The sequence below is a fragment of the Ranitomeya variabilis genome, chromosome 5 (genome assembly GCF_051348905.1).
Source record: "Ranitomeya variabilis isolate aRanVar5 chromosome 5, aRanVar5.hap1, whole genome shotgun sequence".
Lineage (NCBI taxonomy): Eukaryota > Metazoa > Chordata > Amphibia > Anura > Dendrobatidae > Ranitomeya > Ranitomeya variabilis.
Window position 1 is genome coordinate 339,659,452 of NC_135236.1, and position 23,777 is coordinate 339,683,228.

General features: G+C 39.5%; 1 protein-coding gene across 1 annotated transcript in view; it reads right to left on the reverse strand.

Moving 5' to 3' along the window:
• Nucleotides 1-20,147, reverse strand: part of LOC143775977 (chloride anion exchanger-like) — a 111,542-nt gene extending 91,395 nt beyond the window's left edge. The window contains exons 1-7 of the mRNA XM_077264803.1: nt 20,027-20,147; nt 15,005-15,158; nt 8,989-9,128; nt 8,711-8,821; nt 6,844-6,980; nt 6,588-6,752; nt 4,854-5,006 (exon numbers count right to left, since the gene is read on the reverse strand). Of these exons, the coding sequence (XP_077120918.1) occupies nt 4,854-5,006; nt 6,588-6,752; nt 6,844-6,980; nt 8,711-8,821; nt 8,989-9,128; nt 15,005-15,135 (837 nt within the window). The 5' untranslated portion in view covers nt 15,136-15,158; nt 20,027-20,147. The remainder of the gene's footprint in view (nt 1-4,853; nt 5,007-6,587; nt 6,753-6,843; nt 6,981-8,710; nt 8,822-8,988; nt 9,129-15,004; nt 15,159-20,026) is intronic.
• Between the last annotated feature and the right edge of the window lie 3,630 nt (nt 20,148-23,777).

Sequence of the window (23,777 nt, forward strand, 5' to 3'; positions counted from 1 at the left end):
TTAGCATATGCATTAGCATACGATTAAATCATTCACAAGTGCCATTACCCTGAGGGTGGTATGGAGTAGTACGAGACTTTTCGATCTGGTATAGGCAATGGAGCTCATCCATGACTCTTCCTAAAAAACAGGCTCCCTGATCAGAGTGAATCCTCTTCAGACAGCCACAGGGTTGGATGAAGTACTTGCAGATTGAGTATGCAGCAGACTCTTGGGTCTGGTCTCGAGTTGGAGTCACCACAGCAAACTTTGTAAATTGATCCACCATCACTAAGCAATGCTCATAGCCCTGATGGCCTGATGGCTGGGCCAATGGTCAGATAGTCTATTGTCAAGAGTTCTAGAGGAGCGGAGGTTAGGATGGACTGGACGGGAGCTCTCTGCTCCGGTGGCTTAGTCAGTCCACATGTTCGACTTGTTTGACAGGCCTCTTCCACTTTTGTTTTCAACTGGGGATGGTAAATGAACCTTTGTAACCATTGGAAGGTTTTATCTGGACCAAAGTGGGCTCCTTGCTCGTGTGCAGTAATGGCAAACTCGGGTAACAACGCTGTCGGGATTATGTCTTGCCAGGTCACACTCAGCTCAGTCCACAATTGTGCTTTCGGATACAGTAGGCCGTTCTTCATCCGAAGCTGTTCCCACTGCTGAAGGATTCGTAACACCTCTGGAGACAGAGTACTTCTTTCTGCCAAGCTGGGGAGTCTTCGAGCATCCACACACTGTCTCAACAATGCCAGTTCACTATCTTCCTGTTGAAGTTGAACCCACTCATCCTGGGATTGTCCCAGTATGCCTTCCTGGGCCAATGTGTGTATTTGCTCCTGCATTGCACCACCATCCTGGCGGGTCTCAGAAACTTTGGGATTTCTTCATCTTCCAGCTCTGCATTTCTGTCCCACTCTGGATTAGTACTTCTCTTCCTAGACAGGGCATCAGCATCAGTGTTTTCTGCTCCCCTTTTATTGGCAATTTTATAGTGAAAGTTTGCCATTCTGGCCACCCATCGTTGTTCCAGAACCCCCAGTCTCACATTCTTCAGGTGCGTTAGCGCTTTGTTTTCAGTGCGCACTAATACTTTGGAACCAGATAGCTATACCGCAAATCTCTCCGTCATAGCCCACACCAATGCCAGCAGCTCCTACTTAAGAGCTGTAGTTATCCAGATTGCATTCAGAATCATGAAGGGACCGGCTAGCGTACGCGATCACCCTCTTTCTCCCGTCGTTCATCTGTGACAACACAGCTCCAAGTCCCAGCAGACTCCCGTCGGTGTGGACAATAAACGGTTGCGAGAAATCTGCATAAGCCAAGACAGGCACTTCTGTGAGTGCTCTCTTTAGATTCCGAAGCGCCTATTCTTGGGACTCCTTCCTGCAGATTTTCCAGTTTTTTGCACTGGAAGGTACCTTTTTCAATAGCACCAGTAAAGGCTTTGCCCATCGAGAGAAGTTCTTCACAAAGCACCTGTAATATCTGGTCTTTCCCAGGAATGCCCGAATATCCTTAATGGTCTCTGGAGTGGGCCAGTCTTGAATCACCGCAATCTTTTCTCTGGAGGGCTCTACTGTTTAGTGGAAACAACGTGGCCCAAGTACTTATTCTGTGTGCGAAACAAATGGCTTTTTTGGGGCTTCACTTTTAGTCCATGTCTCTGAAGGTGGACCAACACTTGTTCTAAGCGCTGCAGATGTTACTCGAATGAAGCCGCATAGACTATAATGGCCTCCAGGTAGATAAGCGTGGATTCAAAAATTCAAGTCTCCTAGGCACCTTTCTATGAGACGTTGAAAAGTCCCGGGAGCGTTGGCTAAGCGGACAGGTATGGGATATTGTTGGTTTTTTATTTTGCTTTTTTTTTTACAGAAGAATGAGAGCTTCGCTTTCAATTAAGAGTACAATAAAGATGTTAAAACCTGTATGTTTCTTTCTTTTTATTTAAAAGACTTTATTCTTAATGTGTGTGTGTATTTTTAACCCTTTCCTATTATTGGATTAATAATGGAGAGGTGTCTAACCAGGCTTAATGTCACCTTACAATAGCGAGGTGACATTAACCCCTTATTACCCCATATGCCAATGCCACAGGGCAGTGGGAAGAGAGAGGCTAAGTGCCAGGATAGCCTTTTCTGGGGTTACTGGGGGCAGATGTTTTTAGCCGGGGGGGCAATAACCATGGTCCCTCACTAGGCTATTAATATCTGCCCTCACTGGCTTTCCCTTTCTGACGGAGAAAATTGCGCAGGAGCCCACGCCAGTTTCTTCCGTGAGTTAACCCTTTAATTTAACACCTACAGCTCCCAAATTTTACACACAAACACTTCTAACATTATTAGTGAGGGATATATAAAAATCTAATGGATATGAAATGGTTTACTGTATGTAAACCATGTCTCATATCCTGTCGGGTTCGATAATGCTTTAGCAAAAGCCAACAATTGAATTACGGGCTATTCTGCTATCTAGCTCACTGACACATTATACAGTATATATATATATATATATATATATATATATATATATATATATATATATATATATATATTATACCTATTCTATGTGTATTCATTTATTTTATCTACTCTATTCTAACCTGTCAGTGTGATTTTACATTACATCTCACTGAATTGCCAGCTTTTCTATAGGACACCGGTGCATATTTCTCGCAAGTCACACTGATGGTCCGTGTGGTGTGTGAGTTTTTCTCGCACCCATAGACTTGCATTGGCGTATTTCGGGCGTAATACGGTGACAATCGCAGCATGGGCCCGGATGGGATACACCCCGAGTACTGCAGTAATTAAGTACAGTCATTGATAGACCATTATTTTTAATCTTTAAAGAGTTCATAATAACAGGGTCTGTACCACAGGACTGGCGTATAGCAAATGTGGTGCCAATATTCAAAAAGGGGACAAAAACTGAACTCGGAAATTATAGGCCAGTAAACTTAACCTCTACTGTGGGTAAAATCTTGGAGGGCATTCTAAGGGATGCTATGCTGGAGTATCTGAAGAGGAATAACCTCATGACCCAATACCAACACGGATTTACTAGGGACCGTTCCTGTCAGACTAATCTGATCAATTTCTATGAAGAGATAAGTTCCGGACTGGACCAAGGGAACCCAGTGGATGTTGTGTATAAGGACTTTTCAAAAGTTTTTGATATGGTGCCACACAAAAGATTAATACATAAAATGAGAATAATGTTGATCGGGGAAAATATGTGTAAGGGGGTTAAGAGCTGGCTCAGAGATAGGAAACAAAGAGTGGTTATTAATGGAGCAGACTCAGACTGGGTCGTGGTTAGCAGTGGGGTACCACAGGGGTCAGTATTGGGCCCTCTTCTTTTTAACATATTTATTAATGATCTTGTAGGGGGCATACAGAGTGGAATTTCAATATTTGCAGATGACACTAAACTCTGACAGGTAATCAATACAGAGGAGGACAATTTTATATTACAGGATGATTTATGTAAACTAGAAGCTTAGGCTGATAAATGGCAAATGAGCTTTAATGGGGATTAATGTAAGGTCATGCACTTGGGTAGAAGTAATAAGATGTGTAACTATGTGCTTAATTCTAAAACTCTGGGCAAAACCGTCAATGAAAAAGACCTGGGAGTATGGGTGGATGACAAACTCACATTTAGTGGCCAGTGTCAGGCAGCTGCTACAAAGGCAAATAAAATAATGGGATGCATTAAAAGAGGCATAGATGCTCATGACGAGAACATAATTTTACCTCTATACAGGTAACTAGTTTGACCACACTTAGAATACTGTGTACAGTTCTGGTCTCCGATGTATAAGAAAGACATAGCTGAACTAGAGCGGGTGCAGAGAAGAGCAACCAAGGTTATTAGAGGACTGGGGGGTCTGCAATACCAAGATAGGTTATTACACTTGGGGCTCTTTAGTTTGGAAAAATGAAGGCTAAGGGGTGATCTTATGTTAATGTATAAATATATGAGGGGACAGTACAAGGACCTTTTTGATGATCTTTTTAATCATAGACCTTGGACAGTGTCAAGGGGGCTTTCCTCTACGTCTGGAGGAAAGAAGGTTTAAGCATAATAACAGCTGCATATTCTTTACTGTAAGAGCAGTGAGACTATGGAACTCTCTGCCGTATGATGTTGTAATGAGTGATTCATTACTTAAATTTAAGAGGGGACTGGATACCTTTCTTGAAAAGTATAATGTTACAGGGTATATACACTAGATTCCTTGATAGGGCGTTGATCCAGGGAACTAGTTTGATTGCCGTATGTGGAGTCGGGAAGGATTTTTTTTCCCCAGTGTGGAGCTTACTCTTTGCCACATGGTTTTTTTTTGCCTCCCTCGGGATCAACATGTTAGGGCATGTTAGGTTAGGCTATGGGTTGAACTAGATAGACTTAAAGTCTTCCTTCAACCTTAATAACTATGCTGCGATTTCTCTCGCACGTATAATACGGCCAAGAAAACAAGGGATGATAGGAGCTGCCCCATAGATTAACATTGGTACAAGTGCTATATGATTTTTTATCGCATAGCACTCGTCCGTATTATGGTCTAATGTGACTCCGGCCTAATAATCACCAAGGCACATTCTATAGAGACATTAGGCCAATTAATAATGCAGAATGCTTTTAGATCTGAAGACTTGAGAATTATAAATGCAGCTCTGAAGAAAAGTACTGGCTGTAACTCAGATTACTAAAACAATGCAATGTGTTGATAAAGTCACTGCATTTAATGTAGGTTAATCCTATATAAAAATTTGTGCAAAAGTGCAGAAATATTAACAAAATCTTTAAATGTAAGAATTTTATTAGAATTTAATTTTAATGAAGAGATTCCTTACCATTATAACTTCAATAGGGATTGGTACAGGAATCTTGGATTTATATCGATCATTGATTTCCTTTACTGCAAATACTACAACCATTATAATGATGGATGTCACAAGATCCGCAATATTTGTCTTTGTAATATTCGTAAATATACCTTCTAAAGTCTGTGGGAAAAAAAACACAGTTATTTACACCAAAGGGATCAGTCTATGTAAAAAGTGTATCTTTTAAATCAGCATGTTTGACAGGTTTTCACAGTCATATTCACTTTAGAAAATGTCCTTTGTGCTTTATTGCAGGTTGTAAAGATTAGAATTTAGGTGCAAACTTACTACTGCTTTGTCACCTCGATCTCTACATTAAAAAATTAGAGGGGCTGCTTGAAATTAGAAGAAAGGGTCTATTTTTCTTTAGAAAAATGATTATACTTGTGTTAATGTGCTATAGCTGGTAGTGCAGCAACCAAATACCAGACACCAGCCTACTAGAGGTGCGCCAAATTGATTGAGAGGTGCACATTTCATTAATTTGGAGCTTTTTTCTGCTGCAAGTGTAGCAGAAAATGAGAGTTGAGTTCAAAATATCTGGTGCTGATTTCAGCTACAACGCATGGTGGATATCATAGTAAATTTGTTGTGCAATGCTTTTTCTAAGGTTCATCAACTTTTAAAAAGTGATGAGTCCACTGCAAAAGGGCAAGATGTCACTAAATATTTGTGACAATACCCCTTGTGACTTTTTGACCCCAGAGGACTCTTTCATGCCTCATTCACATCTCCGTGAAAAATGGTACAGGTGTTATCATTGTTTTGGATCAGTGTGTCATCAGTGTATGGTCCGTGTGTCTGCTTTAACCATCCATGTGTCGTCTGTGTGCCCATTTTTACCATGTGTGTGTTAACAGTGTTTTCCGCGGCTGGATGTAAAAATAAGTAATTTACAAAGCTTCTCGTATACTTTGCAATGTCATCCAATGCTGTCCATGTACTGTTCATGTTTTTCATGGCCCCATAGACTTTTATTGTCAATTTTCATCCATGGACCATGATACTTTACGTGTTGTATTCGTGAAAAAAATTAATGGAACATGTACATGCAACACAGACGTCTGGATGAGGCCTTAGATACATGGTAAATTGCCTCTACTTTTTGATAACCTTTATACATCGACTGCAAGATTCACCAAATACCATGATAACAGGGTTACGTTGATAAAGATAGCAAATACAAGCTAGGCATTAGCTATTCCACAATAGTGGTTAAGACCTACCGACCATTTAAGGTGAGTACTTGCTTAGTCATCTGTTGTTGTGAATTTAGGAATAGCAATACGTTTGTGTATGCATAGGTATTCTAAATGTCCAATCAATTTTAGGGTGGGATGAAACTGGAGTTTTCATTTTATATTCAAGAAACATAACATAATAATAAGTGTTTATTTTTCTTAGTCCTTTTTTCATAAAAATGCCCATGTGAAGTCAAAGAAGAAAATATTCTGTATTTGACGAGTGGCACAAGTAATCATAAGGTGTTGCACTTTTTTTTTTATAGCCAATAATTTGCCAATCACCACAGTTCAATGATCTGAAATTTACAGTAATCAGCAGTTATTGCTGGGGGAAGGTGATACTATCATCACACGGGTAAGAGAGTAATTAAGTAATAATAATGTAATTATATTTTTGTATTTGGAACAGTAAGAAGAAAACATATAAAAAATATTATACATGTATAAAAGTACTTACATAAAATATTGACAATGGTCCACTAAACGGATCAACTTTTAAGCCAAATATAAATTTTAACTGAGAGACTAAAACATGAATAGCAGCAGCAGTTGTGAAACCACTAATCAATGAGTCCGACAGGTAGATGACTATAAATCCAACTTGCAGCAACCCTAGAGCCAACTGGAAAACAAGAAAATAACACATTGGCCTTTATTAGAATTTAGTATACCGTTGGAATCGGAGAATAGTGAGATGCCCCCCTAGCACTGACCTGGAAGATCCCAGCTAGGACAGTCACTGATGCGGCTACAACAACTCTTTTCTCATTCAAGTCTAGATCCGTGTCATCATCAGGGTACAGGCGCAGCACCGCAGTGCCAACCATTAAACTGAGTACAGGAAAGGGACCTGTAAAAGAACAGTTTTACTAGAAGGTCTAGAAGAACTTACAGTATTAGCAGATTCACTGAATCTCTTCTATATGAAATTGTAATATATTTGTTGTGACTACTTGTTATTCATCTCTAACAATATTTATGCTCTTATGAGGAATAGAAAGAACAAAGGTGATATTCTCTTCCCAATATTTTATTGTTTTAGCAACATAACCAAAAGTCAATTTAGATATACAACGTCAGTACTTTGTTATAGTGAACATAAAAGAAAGGTATATAACATCAAAACCCTAGAATAAAGAATGGGACAACAAAACAAGTAAACACAAAAAATAAATAATAGAAGGTGGATAGGTACGGGAGATATGGAAGGGAAGAGGCACACAGAAAATGTAAAGGGTGAGGTCAAAACACCACAGTATGACCCAAAGGACAGACGATCACTTGCCAACTGTGGATGGGTATATGCTTTCCATGAGTTCCAGATGTTAAAAAAAATGAAGCCTGTGTCATTCAAGACACTTGTAAGTTACTCGTTGGCATAAAGATATTTACACTGGCCTCTGGGAATTTCCAGGAATAGTAAGTACTCTTTTTTTCCAAGCATGATCTATTTGCCGCTAAAAATAAAAAAAGTTAGGAATGCGTATTGAGGAAAAGTGAGAGCGAAAGTCTTGTAATATAATAAAGTTTCCAAGGGAACCTTAGTGAAGGAGATATGGAACATAGCACAGGCCATGTTATAAACACGTGACCAGACGTGAGATAACTGCAGGCAGGCTGCCATTCATGCAACATTTCACATTTGGAGTCACACTACTGAAAACAATTCTCATGAAAACCAGGGACCAACAGTGCTATCTGTGCTGGGAACATGTACTTGCAGATGAGGACTTTGTATGCAGATTCCATTGCAGTGATGTTTATGTAACAGGAAGAACCAACTAATCATGCATTCTTCCAGGATGCACTGTCTCGTGCAGCCACCAAGCTTGTCTCCCATCTGTATACATAACTGTGTATAATGTGGCTGGAAAAGCTAGTCAATAATGAATAGACAAAGGAATGTGGAGATGATTGGCAGATACATGTTAAAGTATATATTGGGTCAAAACCAGGAAGGCAGATAGCCAACCAATGTTTTATTTAAAGATTGCTGAAAAATAAATTCTGAAGAAGGATTTGAGAAATACTATCTCAGTAGCTCAAGTAGAGAAAGCCAGAAGAGGAGAAGAATTTATGAACTTTCTCAAAGCTATTTACTCGCTATCAAAAAAAGGTGGTGTAGTCATTTACAATGGGTGGGAAGGCCCAGTTATGCCATGAAGATTGTATAGATGCCCACTTGCCTGAGAATTTGACTGTACACTCAACCTTACAGTAAAGGAATATCATTGAGCTCAAGATGAAAGACCCTGAGCATGAGGGAAGTCCATAATAGAGGCTCATTAGGCACAGGGGAAGCTGGAGTTTCAAAGGTAAAATTATAAGGTAAATCAATTAAATAAATTGTTGAATGACAAAAGTGTAGGAAGAAAATTTCATCAAAGAATAAGATGAAGAATTGCATGGACGCGAGAACAAAAAATTTTTTGGGGAAAAGCCAACACCATGCATGTAGCTGAACAGTGTTGCCCCAGAGTCAATGTTACTGGTGGGTCCTTGGCACCCCAGTATAACATTGTCGACCCCAATAATAAAATAATTATTTCCTTACTTATTTATATAAGTGAAATAACTTACCAACTGATATGTGTTTAGATGTGCCAAAAAAGAAGTATATGATGACTGGAAAAAATGCTGCATACAGTCCATAATCTGGTGTAACGTTTACCAACAATGCAAATGCAAGACCTGAAATGATGTACGGTAAAGTTATAATTTACTAGAAAGATCAATTAAACTTGGTTATGTATTTGTGAGAACTGTAGGGAATAATAACACCAGTATAGAAAACTATCAGAAATAATTACACCAGAAGTATCCCAATTCCATGATACTGTTTGGCTTGATTAATTTACCTTGTAGGACTGCTACCAGGCCAGTGCTGACTCCTGACACGATATCACTGAGAATCCATTCCTTGATTTGGTACATAGGAAGCCATGAAGCAATGGGAAAAAATGTAAATGCTATTCTTTTAGCCTTCTCTTTTGAGCACCTAGGAATGGATGATAACAGCATGTTTATTTTAAATTAGAACAGCTCCCAAACATGCAACCCCTATTCCAAAAAAAGTTGGGATGCTGTGGAAACTGTACTGAAAACAAAAATGCAATGATTTGAAAATCTCTTACAGCGTTATTTTATACACAACCGAACATAGAACAGAATAGAATCAGAAGTTGAAAGTTAATATTTGTTTCCATTTCATTTGGAAAAATTAAATAATTTAGAAATAGATGGCGGCAACAAATCTCCAAGAACGTGGGTCAAGGCCATGTCTAACATTGTGTAGCATCACCCTTTCTTTTTACAACAGTCTATTAACTTCTGAGAAGTGAGGAAACCAATTGCTGGAGTTTTGGGAGAGGAACTCTTTCTCCTTCTTGTCTGATGTAGGATTCTAGCTGGTCAACAGTGCTGGGGCTTCTTTGCTGAATTTTTCATTTCATCATATGACAAATGTTTTCTGTTGGCAAAAAACTGCACTGCATGCGGCCAGCTCATCTTCCGAACTGTTCTCCTGGATAGCCATTCTGTTTGTGATGGATTCAATATGTGGTTTCGCATTATCTTGCTGAAATATGCAAGGGCTTCTCTGACATTGTCTGAATGAGAGCATATGTTGTTCTATAACCTGTATATAATGCTCATCATTGTTAGCGCCTTTCAAAAGGTCTAAGCTGTCGATGCCATAGGCTCTAATCCAACCTCACCATCAGAATCGGAAGCCTTTGAACTATGAGCCAAAAACAAGCTGGTTGGCCCCTCTTTTCTTGAGTCCACAGGACATGACATCTATTCCATAAAGAATTTCCATTTTTGTATTAATATGACCACAGAACAGTTTGTAATCAGTCCATTTTTAAATTAACTTTGGCCCACAGACGAGAGAAGCTTTTCTGGATTGTATTGATATATGGATTCTTCTTTGCCAGCTCTAGCTTTAACTTGCACTTGTGGATTGTACAATATACTGTGTTAACAAGTAATGATTTCTAAAAGTTGTCCTATAGCCCACGCAGTGATTTGCACAACAGAATTATGTCTATTTTCAAAGCAATGCTGCCTGAGGGCTCAAAGATCACAAGCATCCAATATGGTCTCAGGCCTTCTCCATTGTGTGCATGTATTTCTCCAGATTTTCTAAATCCTTTGATAATATATACTATAGAAGGTAAGATATTCAAAGTCTTTGCAATTTTACATCGTGGACTTTTTTTAAAAATTGTGCTACAATTTTTAGATGCAGTTGTTCACAGATTGGTTATCCTCTGACCATCTTTGCATTTGAGAGACTCTGCCTCTCTATATACGTCATTTTGGACAGTCTTGTGATTTAGATGAAAATTGACTCACTACTTGTTTTTCATCAGTATCACTTACTTTTGCAGCTTTTGTTAACCCTGTTGCAACTTTTATTTTATGTGTTATTCCTGTTGGATTAAATTTAAACTAAATTAGTTATTTTTTTTTTCAAATGAAATGGAAACATGTCTAACTTTCAACTTCTGATATATGTTCTATGTTCTGTTATGAATAAAATATTGCTATAAGGCTGGGGTCACACAAGCGTATAAATAATCCGACTGATTTTAATCCAGAAAAGTGAGACTTTTTTTGTCATCCGTGTCTTGTCAGTATGCAGTCCGTATGTAATCCCTTTTTTATTCAGCAGTTATTAATCATCTACAGGACCATTTACAGTTTGCTACGTTGCAGAATTGTAATGCATCTGTAAAAATAGGATGTCACTCTGATGGTCCGTATGGCATCTGTTTTTTTTCTTGCACCCATCCGATTTTGGAATGAAGTCGCAACATGTTGCGATTTTTTTCTCACGCCAAGTATAGATGAGAAAAAAAATGCAAATCTGCACTGCCTCATTGAATAACATTGGCCTGAGTGCAATAACTTCTTTCACTGGATTGCACTCGTCTGAGTTATACGTTTGTGTGAGCTAGCCCTAGGAGATTTCCAAATCATTGCATTCTTGTTTTCTTTACATTTTACACAGTGTCCCAACATTTTTGCAAATGGAGTTGTCTATTCCATAATTAGTTCTGTCCAAATGAGGCAGAACAACTAGTGTTCAAGGTTCCATGAATTTGTTAGAGATGCTAATAACACAGATCCTGGTCATCAGATGCCATAAGATGGAGATGTACAGCACCAAACAGATTATACACTGTCTACTTGTGTGATTCTGGGAAACTAATAATGCTCAACAATGGATCAATGGCTGTGCTTGTAGCAAATATATTTTAGGTTCAACAACTGGGTATATTAACTATTTACTTCCCTGTCACATTGGGTATTCTATAAAAGTCTATAATATATAGCAGCAAGAGACAAGGACTCTCATGAGAATGAATACGATCATTATTACAGTGTACATGACATAGCTGAACATTTCAACTTTTCACAATTGGAGCCCTATAGGTGGGAATATATGGAATGGGCTCCAGAGCTGAGATGGCTGAATACATGTGAGTGCTGTCTGCAGATGATAAGATTGGATATAACTCCGATTACTACAGTTTAACACCTTATATGCTAAGTTCTATAGGGATCACGACATATAAAAAGTCAGATGGGGGTGAAGTGGGTAAAGTGGGGAAGTCTTTTTGCAATCCCATTGGTCCCTCCATAGATCAATTAGTGGGTTCCCATTGCAATCGTGTCAACATCTTTGCAATTTACTACTTCTATTAGGACCTAATAGGACAATGCTGCCAGGACAGTACACTTTATTGCAGAAGGTTCCAAGGCAGCAGGGTTTCCAGCAAATGTGAGCAGAAAAAATCAGTGTTTATTCCAAAATCATTAAAACATCTTCATCAGTGTATAGTCCATAACAAAATTAGGCAAAGGTGAACAAAACATTGTAGGTATTACAAGTTTCAAAATTTGAACCCTTTGATTCTTAGCCATGACTAATTTTACACTGTTGAAGATGTTTAAACAATTTTGGAATAAACATTGAATTTATCTACTCATGTGTACTGGATCCCCTACTGACTTGTAACCTTTTGTGCTAGATTGACTCTTCCAAGTGATCCTATTCACTGTATTTCCTGTGACTATTGGCCGATAGGTGGGTGAGCTGAATAATATTAATTTCACTTCAATACAGAAGTCTGCATACATTTTTTTAAAAAATTGAAGTAAAACATGAACAGCCCTTTTTCAATGTCACTAACGTGTCTAGTAAAATAAAACGAGCATACTTATCTCCCAGACCAACACTGTTCTTCCACTCTGAGTACTGTGTCCCTTGTCAATCTTGCAATCACATAAGTGCTACTGCCTATCATTGGACGCTCATGGGCTACTGCTTCACACTTCTGTCAGACAGAAATGTTCCATCTGATGGAACTGTGAGTTCTACAGCCTATCAGTGGATACTGATTAGCTGCAGGATTCCCGTGACACAAGCAATCAGTGGCTACTGATGGGCTGCAGTGTACATGAGACATAAACAATGTAAAAAAATCACCAGGGGAAACAGCGCTCAAAGTGGAGGAACCATGCTGACAAGCTTGTTTTTTTTAATTTTACTATGCACATTGGGGGCATTGAAAATGTGTTTTCCAGTAGTAGTCAACTCTTTGAAGCACATGAAAAGAGAAATGTTATATATGTATATATAAATATACATACAGTTGTGCTCAAAAGTTTACATACCCTGGCAGAATTTTTTTAAGTGACCCTGAGCAAAAGTTCACATACCCCATTTCTTAATACCGTGTATTGCCCCCTCTAACATCAATAACAGCTTGAAGTCTTTTGTGGTTGTTTTGGATGAGGTTCTTTATTTTCTCAGATGGTAAAGCTGCCCACTCTTCTTGGCAAAAAGCCTGCAGTTCCGGTAAATTCCTGGGCTGTCTAGCATTAACTGCATGCTTGAGATCTCCCCAGAGTGGCTCAATGATATTGAGGTCAGGAGACTGAGATGGCCACTCCAGAACCTTCACTTTGTTCTGCAGTAGCCAATGACAGGACTATTTGGACTTGTGTTTTGGATCGTTGTCATGTTGGAACGTCCCATGCACAGATTCCGGTCTGATGATTACAAATGTGACTCCAGTATTTACTGATAACGTGCTGCATTCATCTTTCCTTCAATTGTGACCAAGTTTCCTGTGCTTTTGTAGCTCACACATCCTCAAAACATTAGCGATCCACCTCCGTGCTTTACAGTAGGAATGGTGTTCCTTTCATCATGGGCCTTTTTGACCTCTCTCCAAATGTAACGTTTATGGTTGTGGCCAAAAAGATAAATTTTGGTCTCACCACTCCAAATTACCTTGTTCAAGATGTTTTGAGGCTTGTCTCTGTGCTGTTTAGTGTATTGCAGGTAAGATACTTTGTGGCATTTGTGCAGTAATGGCTTTTTTTCTGGCAATTCGATAATGCAGCCCATTTTTCTTCAATTGCCTCCTTATTGTGCATATTGAAACAGCTACACTGCTAGTTTTCAGAGAGTTCAGTATTTCAGCTGATGCTATTTGTGGGTTTATCTTTGCATCCCAAACAATTTTCCTGGCAGTTGTGGATGAAATTTTTGTTGGTCTACCCGACCATTGTTTTGTTTTTACAGAGCCCCTGATTTTCCATTTGTTAATCACAGTTTGAACGCTGCTGACTGGCATTATCAATTTCTTGGATATCTTTTGGTATCCCTTTCCTGTTTCATACAGTTCAGCTACCTTTTCCTGTAGATCCATTGACAATTGTTTTGCTTTCCCCATGATTCACAATCCATAAAACGTCAGTTCATGATGGGCCCCATAAGATGCTCAATATTAAAATATGCCCCATATAATGCTGCACGAAGGTTAATAATGGCCCCATAAGATGCTCCATATTAAAATATGCCCCATATATTGCTGCATAAAAGGTTAATGATGGCCCCATAAGATGCTCCATATAATAATATGCGCCATATACTGCTCCATAAAGGTTGATGGCCTCATAAGGAGCTACATAGAATAATATGCCCCATATGGTGCTCCATAAAAGTTCATGGCCCCATAAGATGCTCCATAGAATAATATAACCCCATATGCTTCTGCTGTGGCGATTAAAAAAAATGACATACTCACCTCTCATCGCTGGAAGCCAGGTGCCGGTGTCCTGAGCAGGTGGGGACACCGGCGCCCTATGGCGGCCAGGTGCTGGTGTCGCCACTGGCTCAGGCCCATGACACTTGCGATATTCACCTGTCCCCATTAAACCGTCACGCACTGCTGTGTCTTCTGGGTCTCTGCAGTGACTGTTCAGGCAGAGGACGCGCACTAAACACGTCATTGCGCACTCTTACCTGAGCGTCACAGCGAGAGGACGTGGACGACAGAGCCCAGTGGTGGAATGGGGACAGGTGAATATCGCATGGCTCACCCTCCCCACCATACTCACCCCCTCCTAGCACGGTCTCTGCATGTCTCTGCTTCTCAGATGGTCTCGGCGTCGGCAGCTCCTTCCAGTGTTGAGCGGTCACATGGTACCGCTCATTAAAGTAATGAATATGTGCTCTGCCTATGGGAGTGGAGGTGCGTCCATATTCATTACTTTAATGAGCAGTATCACGTGACCGATGAACACAGGAAGAGCTGCCGGCACCTAGACCATCTGAGAAGCAGGGATGTGCAGAGACCACACCGGGAGGGTGAGTATGATGTGACAGCCACCACTCCTGCTACTCCCCCTCCCCCGCTAACCCCCAGAGGGGCACTTTCAGCCTAAAAAAATGGGCTGAAAATCTCAGCTTATACTCGAATATATACGGTATATCAGAACTCAGTATCTACATGCATATAAGCATTATGTTACACATCCAGTTACACTGTAAAATAAGGAAATGGTACATACCCAAAAAATACACGTAGATGATCCATAAATGTTTTATGGTATCTATCCAATTTTTCATTCTCAGTCTGGAAGGTGTTTTCAGAATATATAGGTCTAGACACCACATACTGGTTTCCCACTGGCTCATACATTGTTTTGAGTTATTGATCTTCAGCTTTTAAGGAGTTTGTGAATAATAGTATAAAAAAAAAAACCAAAGCAATAAACACTAATTAAACAAGAAAAAGCCTGTAATGGTTAGTATAAAAATTTTACATAATTGTAGAGTGTTTACAGAGGTAAATTAAGAGATTCAAAAAATTATAATTGTTAATAAATTCTATACAAGTCAAATTCTATGATGATGCCCAATCAACACTTGGCAGCATCTGACACAGGTTGAACAGCGAGATTTTACAAGATCTTCATGTTCTTGCAATACCATGCTGTAAGAAGACTAACATGAGCACATTTCACAGGCAAGTCACATTGAGAACAGGGATATCCTGCGACTTTATACTATTCAGCCAGTTTTAGATGCTGGTGAGCAGCAATTGTGCAGCATTATAGAGAGGGAGGACTATATGCTCCTAGAAAAAACTTTCTGAAATGCCCCCTGGGACCACATGCATCCAAAATAGAAAAACGGGGCATATCTCCACAAAGATCAGATTTATATTTAAAACTAATGTCTCATTTCTCTTCACATGGATAACACAACACTAGGATATCACGGCTAAAAAATAGTGTAATCTGACACTTAACGTGACATCAGTCAATGACTTCTGCAATGTTATCTTAATCTTCTTAGGTACGATAACCTGTGACAAGGTATCAAAATGATGCTATGTTCCTCATGGTAAACATTGCTACATTCTAAGGGTACCGTCTCACAGTGGCACTTTTGTCGCTACGACGGTACGATCCGTGACGTTCCAGCGATATCCATACGATATCGCTGTGTCTGACACGCAGCAGTGATCAGGGACCCTGCTGAGAATCGTACATCGTAGCAGATCGTTTGGAACTTTCTTTCGTCGCTGGATCTCCCGCTGTCATCGCTGGATCGTTGTGTGTGACAGCGATCCAGCGATGCGTTCGCTTGTAACCAGGGTAAACATCGGGTTACTAAGCGCAGGGCCGCGCTTAGTAACCCGATGTTTACCGTGGTTACCAGCGTAAAAGTAAAAAAAAACAAACCGTACATACTCACATTCCGGTGTCGTTCAGGTCCCTTGCCGTCTGCTTCCCGCTCTGACTGACTGCCGGCCGGAAAGTGAGAGCAGATCACAGCGGTGACGTCACCGCTGTGATCTGCTTTCACTTTACGGCGGCACTCAGTCAGAGCGGGAAGCAGACGGCAAGGGACCTGAACGACACCGGAATGTGAGTATGTACGGTTTGTTTTTTTTTACTTTTACGCTGGTAACCAGGGTAAACATCGGGTTACTAAGCGCGGCCCTGCGCTTAGTAACCCGATGTTTACCCTGGTTACCCGGGGCCTCGGCATCGTTGGTCGCTGGAGAGCGGTCTGTGTGACAGCTCCCCAGCGACCACACAACGACTTTCCAACGATCACGGCCAGGTCGTATCGCTGGTCGTGATCGTTGGTAAATCGTTATGTGAGACGGTACCCTTAGTGTTTAGGAAACTTCGTATTTAATGCATATGCAACTGAAGATTCACAATAATTCTGCTGAATTATTAGAGTTATTTTGCACAATTGCATTGGACTGTAAGCAAGTTTCTTACTACATAATTGCGTAAAACGGGCTATAGGGTAGGCTTCACATATTGGTAGAGATACAACTGTGACAACTTTTTACAGTTGAAGAACATCACATAGATCTCATGTATGTGCACTTTTGAAAGGACTGCATAAAATTTCATTGTTAAATTGGTTGATAATGGCTGCAGTGTACCTGCAAAACCAAGTAGCCATTACCAATCAACATTTAATTAGCAATGAATTTTGAAACAAAAAAAGTTGAAATGTGAAGACACATTAGAGGTGTGTGGTGTTGCACCACATCACTGTCACATCACATTCATGTCTCACCGGTGTGATAGCTGTTACATTTTAATCAGTAGATCTTGGAACAATAATAAGTTTCACAATTTGATGTGTTAAATGAAATATTCCTGTGCTGAGATGATCTTATAAATGGGCTCATGCTATGTACTGTTATGTTCTTTGTCTGACAATGCAGAGCTACTCCATTTCAGGTTCGGCAAATACCACAGCTCCTGGCCAGGGGAGGAATTATAAGTCACTTATAATTAGTGTATATGTAAATGAAGCAGCAGGGGCTCACAGCTACTACTTTCTCAGTTAACATATTTCTCTGCATGTCAATTTTATCACAGGAGTGAGTGTTTCTGATGCTTCTTCAGCCCCGTGATCTCATCATAAATCAAATCAGTGATGTAAGAGCTCCAGCGGCCATTGAGCTGATAAGTCACTAACATGATGTATGACTAACTCAGAGTGCTGGAGAAGCAGCAGAAACACTTGCTCCTGTGATAAAACAGACAAGCAAGGAAATGTGGTAACTGAGAACATAGCACTTGTGAGCCCCTTGCTGTTTTGTTGCTATACTATCTTTTCATAAGTGACTAATATTTCCCTGACAAGGAACTGTGGTATGTGCCAACCATGAACTTGAGCAGTTCAGAATGGTCGAATTTACAACTGATGCTGTTCAAATAGTTTAGAGTAATAGTACGATTATTAACAAATTGCCAAAGGGCAAATATACTGTAACTAAAGACCATAAAACTTAACTTTTAATAAGAACGAACACAGCAAATAACAGTACATAGAAGAGGCACATTTATAGGATTATCTCAGCACAGGGATATTTTTTTAACACATGCACTTATATCTTTTGGCACACAAAGCTAGCCTCTTATAAGAAACCAGTAGGGCTACTTCATTGCTAATAAATTAATAATCCATAGCGTATTACAATAGCAGCATGAACTGAAATGTTACCATTAAAATCAAAGTCCGTGAAAATTCTTCATATAACAAAATCTGCACTAGAAAATGTATTTGTGTGAATTTACACTTATACTTTTCTGACTTTCAGGACCATACAGTGTTTTCTGGCAGCTTTATAAAATATTACAGTGGAATTAGGAAGATGGTATCACCAGCATTACATTGTTATATTATTTAATTAGGACTTTACAGAACATTAGAAAAATATTTCCTAATTGAACTAATGCAACCTTGAATTAATAATGCAGCCAGCATCTGTTTCTAAAGGAAGGTTCATATGAGTGTATAAAAAATAATTTAGGCTATGTGCACACTTTCCAGAATCGTGTGCGGATTTTTCCTCACCGGTTTTGCAAAATCCGCAGGCAAAACGCAGAATTCCTGCGGGTTTTGGGCAGATTCCACATGCTGTTTTACACCTGCGGATTCCTATTGTGGAGCAGGTGTAAACCGCTGCGGAATCCGCACAAAGAATTAACATGCTGCAGAATAAACAACGCTATGTTTCCAAGCGGTATTTTCTGCAGCATGGGCACAGCGGATTTGGTTTTACATAGGTTTACATGGTACTGTAAACTGCATGGAAAACAGCTGTGAATCCGCATCGGCCAATCTGCTGCAGATCCGCAGCAAAATCCGCAATGTGTACACATAGCCTTAGAGTTTCAACCCGAAAACTTGGACGATTTTTTTCTTACTTGTCATCCATATGCAGTCCGTTTTTAATAGAAGCAACTTTAATTGCTAAAATTAATAATTTTCAAGCCAAGCTACAGTTTGTAATGTTACAGAATTGCAATGCACCTGTAAAAATCGGATGTTATTCTGTGGCTCCAGATGGCATTCGAGTTTTTTTGCACACCAATAGATTTGAATGGGTGAGTGTCATCCGATTTATGGAAGAAACTAATGCATGCTGCAAATGTTTTCGCATTCAGATTTTGTCATTAAAAAAAATTGCGCATCTGCATTTTCCCATTGAATAATATTTGCCTGAGTCCTGTCGGTTATTTTCACGGATAGTACTCGGACTGAAAATAAGGTTGTGTGACATATTGTAGTATAAAGTATGCTTGCTGGTCCAAGTAACTTAAGGGTATTTAAAATAAAAATGAATTAAAAAGTTTTTAGAGATATTAAAAGAATAAAAAACATAACAGATTGAATCAATTCACCTTCTTTGTTTTAATACAAAAATAAGTGAATAACTAAACACATGTGTTATTGTCACATATCAAAATATAGAAATGTTTTACCTTTAGGTTTAAACTTTGCAAAGAAAAAAATCAAAATGCCATTTTTTGGTTGCTGCACCTCCCCCCAAAAAATGTAATTAAAAAACTCACCAAACATTTTATATACTTCAAAATGGTACCAATAAAAATTACAGTCTGCCATGCATGAAAAAAAACAAAAACTTTAACAGTGTATCATCGATGAAAAATAACAAAAAAAAGTTACAGGCCTCAGACAACACAGAACAATTTTTTTTACAAAGTTACAAAAGATTTTTAGCACTTTAAAAGCAAAACAAAAATAACTATACAAAATTGATAGTGTGGTAATCATGTTGACCTGTAGAATCATGGTGCCAATTTTACCACACATTGAACGTTTTAAAAGAGAAAAAACAATGGTGGAATTTTGTTCCCCTTTTTCAGTATTTTAAAAAGTGAAATGAATGGTATCATTCAAACTTACAACTTGTCCCTCAAAAACAACAAACCCTCATATGACTATATCGACAGAAAAATAAAAAAGTTATGGCCCTTGGAAGAAGGTTAGAAAAATATGAATACAATAATTTGCTCCATTGGGGATGGGTTAAAAAAAGTAATGAATTAAAAAATGGTAACGGAAAAAAAGAGAAATCTTTACAAATCATTTTTTTACATAAATCAAACAGTGATAAAACACATAAATCAATGTAATAAAATGCATCTTATTCTATATGTCGTAAATCTTTTGCTACTAATAAGTAACCATATTGTAAAGATTCTTTCAGCATAATACATTCCTAAGAATCTACTAAAACTTACCCATGTACTAAATGATTTGTTTGGAGTTTCCCTCTAAGTATCTGTGGTATCTTAGTCCTTTAAGTGCTTAAACTGAAATCTATGACATTTATTCACAGAGGATGCATCAGTAGAATGTCTTATCACCCCTTTGTAATAATTAACATGTATTAACTTTTACAATATCTTTTAGATCCCAAATGGCCTTGACCATTGATAGTGGAATTGATAGGAAATGAATGGTGTTGAGAAATGTCTTGAAGGTATCTTAAGAATATATCTGTCTTGGCACTGTTAAGTGTAATACTTTTTTTTTATTATCTGAAAAGTATGAAATTATGTTCCAACATGTGCCCTTATGTTCAACAAACTGACAATGAATAATCAAATCCTGTCTCCTCACTGTCTTTTTACATGGAAGTAAATGTGCCACTTTCCATGACGTCAGAAAAAGGCAGTGACTACTCACCCCATGATCGTGGTCCCAAGGCTACTGTTTCCTAACTGCATTCAATTTCCCCTAACAGCAAAGATGTACCTGAGGAAATTGAGCGCTGTCAGTATTTGCAGCGCTCAATAAACTTTCTACATGCCGCGGTCAATAGTGAATGTTGCTTGTAAGTAGTGTGACAGAGGGAGATAGCTCCCTCTGTCACTCCATCTTGCACAATGTTTTAGGCATATATCTCTGACTATTGCTTGGCCTCGCATTGTCATAGCAATTATCGGCTTCCTATTACTGTGATTGCACTATGGTGAGCTGATGGTTGTTAAAGCAACTGGAAACCTAACAATGGTCTATGGTATGCCACAAATCAAAGCATTAGGCTATGTGCCCACGTTCCGGATAGTATGCAGAATTTTCCTGATAAAATCCGGACTCCCTTCGCAAAAAAATCCGCTTGCTTTTTTTTGCGTTTTTATCGTGTTTTATGCGCATGTTTGTCGTGTTTTGCATGTTTTTTTTGCAGATTTTTAGCGTTTTTTTTACAATGGTCCAAATACAATTCTATAGTTGGAAAACCGCGGATTTTCCGCAAAATTAATGAACATGCTGCGTTTTTTTCCGGTACAGAAAAGAAAAAAATGCAGCATGGGCACAAAATTTGTGGAATGCATTAGACTAATGGGATGCTTAATATAAGCTTTTTTAAAGCATTTCCACAGTGGAAAACCGTTGCAAAACGGATAAAAAACGCTAAAAATCCGGCACGTGGGCACATAGCCTAAAATATTTTGCCAGCTGCTTGATCTTTTAAAGGGAACCTGTCAGCAGGATTTGGCTGAGTAACCTACAGACACTGTCAGGTTGGTGCCGTTATGCTGATTAAAATGATACATTGGTTCATGAAATCCGTCTTGTTGTTGTTTAATCTTATTTTTAGTTTTCAGTTACTGATATTCTCGTACTTTGGGGTGGGTCTGTGGTTGGGGCTTTATGTGGTGGTCTGCTTAGCTATTCATACTGATGGCTTATGACAGGTTACTGATCCCTTATTGACCTGCTGCCTATTTTACATACTGAATATAATACAGTAGGGGAAATAAGTATTTGATCCCTTGCTGATTTTGTACGTTTGCCCACTGACAAAGACATGAACAGTCTATAATTTTTTAAGGGTAGGTTAATTTTAACATTGAGTGATAGAATATCAAAATTAAAATCCTGAAAATTACACTGTATAAATTATATAAATTTATTTGCATTTTAAAGTGAGATGTAAGTATTTGATCCCTCTGGCAAACAAGATAAATAAAAAGGATCACAGTGGCGCTGAACACGTGTCTCTGAGAATACAGCAGCAGGCAAATCAGCTGGTGTGGTGTGTAAAACTGCTTGAATGTCAAAAAATCAATAATGTGAAAGATTGCCGCGCTGAGAGGCACTTACAAATGCGTGTGTAGTCCTGTGAAGGGAAGATCCACTTGCGTGGCGGTTTCTTCTCCAATGTCCAATGATGTTAGAAGTGGGAGCGTCCTCCCCAAGGCTGCAAACCCCCGTCTAAACCCACCGCTGATTCACAGCGGTAGCCTCGGCCAATGGCGCCACTGTCAGAGTAGCATGGTGAGCGGGGGGAGTGGTTGAGCGGTGACATCACCTATCCGTGTATGACGGACGTGTGTAGGGGCCCCTACACACGTCCGTCATACATGGACAGGTGACGTCACTATTGCACTATTCTCACCCAGCGTCTTACTAATAGTTTTGTAGCCCATTCCAGTTTTGTGCAGGTCTATGATCTTGTCCCTGACATCCATAGAAAGCTCTTTGGTCTTGCCCATGTTGTCGAGGTTAGAGTCTGACAGATTAATTGAGTCTGTGGACAGGAGTCTTTTATAAAGGTGACTATGTAAGACATCTGCCTTAAATGCAGGAATCAAGTTGATTAGGAGCATCTAACTGGTCTCTAGGAGCCAGAACTCTTAACCCCTTTACCCCCAAAGGTGGATTGCACGTTAATGACCGGGCCAATTTTTACAATTCTGACCACTGTCCCTTCATGAGGTTATAACTCTGGAACGATTCAATGGATCCCGGTGATTCTGACATGGTTTTCTCGTGACATATTGTACTTCATGATAGTGGTAGAATTTCTTTGATATTACTTATGCAAATTGCCTCTTCTGAGAAAAAGAGGACTTAACTCTATAGCGCCAGCTGTTGGAAGTAGCGATCCTACAAGTCACAATCAACCCTCTGACGAGTCGTGCAATATGACTTAGAATAAAAGCCAAATCAGTATCTCAATTCGCAGACACGGTGTTTCGGGCTGTTGGCCCTCGTCAGTGCGAAGCATGAGAACTGATTTGGCTAGGTGAGAGGCTCTGGACTGGGGTCTAAGGGGTATCGTTTCTCCTTATGGAGAGTGACATACCATCTCTGGCTTGTCAAGGTAAGGAGGCTTATTTGCCGTACAATGCTCCTCTGGGAAATTAAATATGCAAATTGCCTCTTCTGAGAAAAAGAGGACTTAACTCTATAGCGCCACCTGTTGGAAGTAGCGATCCTACAAGTCACAATCAACCCTCTGACGAGTCGTGCAATGTGACTTAGGATAAAAGCCAAATCAGTAGCTCAATTCGCAGACACGGTGTTTCGGGCTGTTGGCCCTCGTCAGTGCGAAGCATGAGAACTGATTTGGTTAGGTGAGAGGCTCTGGACTGGGGTCTAAGGGGTATCGTTTCTCCTTATGGAGAGTGACATACCATCTCTGGCTTGTCAAGGTAAGGAGGCTTATTTGCCGTGCAATGCTCCTCTGGGAAATTAAATATGCAAATTGCCTCTTCTGAGAAAAAGAGGACTTAACTCTATAGCGCCACCTGTTGGAAGTAGCGATCCTACAAGTCACAATCAACCCTCTGACGAGTCGTGCAATGTGACTTAGGATAAAAGCCAAATCAGTAGCTCAATTCGCAGACACGGTGTTTTGGGCTGTTGGCCCTCGTCAGTGCGAAGCATGAGAACTGATTTGGTTAGGTGAGAGGCTCTGGACTGGGGTCTAAGGGGTATCGTTTCTCCTTATGGAGAGTGACATACCATCTCTGGCTTGTCAAGGTAAGGAGGCTTATTTGCCGTACAATGCTCCTCTGGGAAATTAAATATGCAAATTGCCTCTTCTGAGAAAAAGAGGACTTAACTCTATAGTGCCACCTGTTGGAAGTAGCGATCCTACAAGTCACAATCAACCCTCTGACGAGTCGTGCAATATGACTTAGGATAAAAGCCAAATCAGTATCTCAATTCGCAGACACGGTGTTTCGGGCTGTTGGC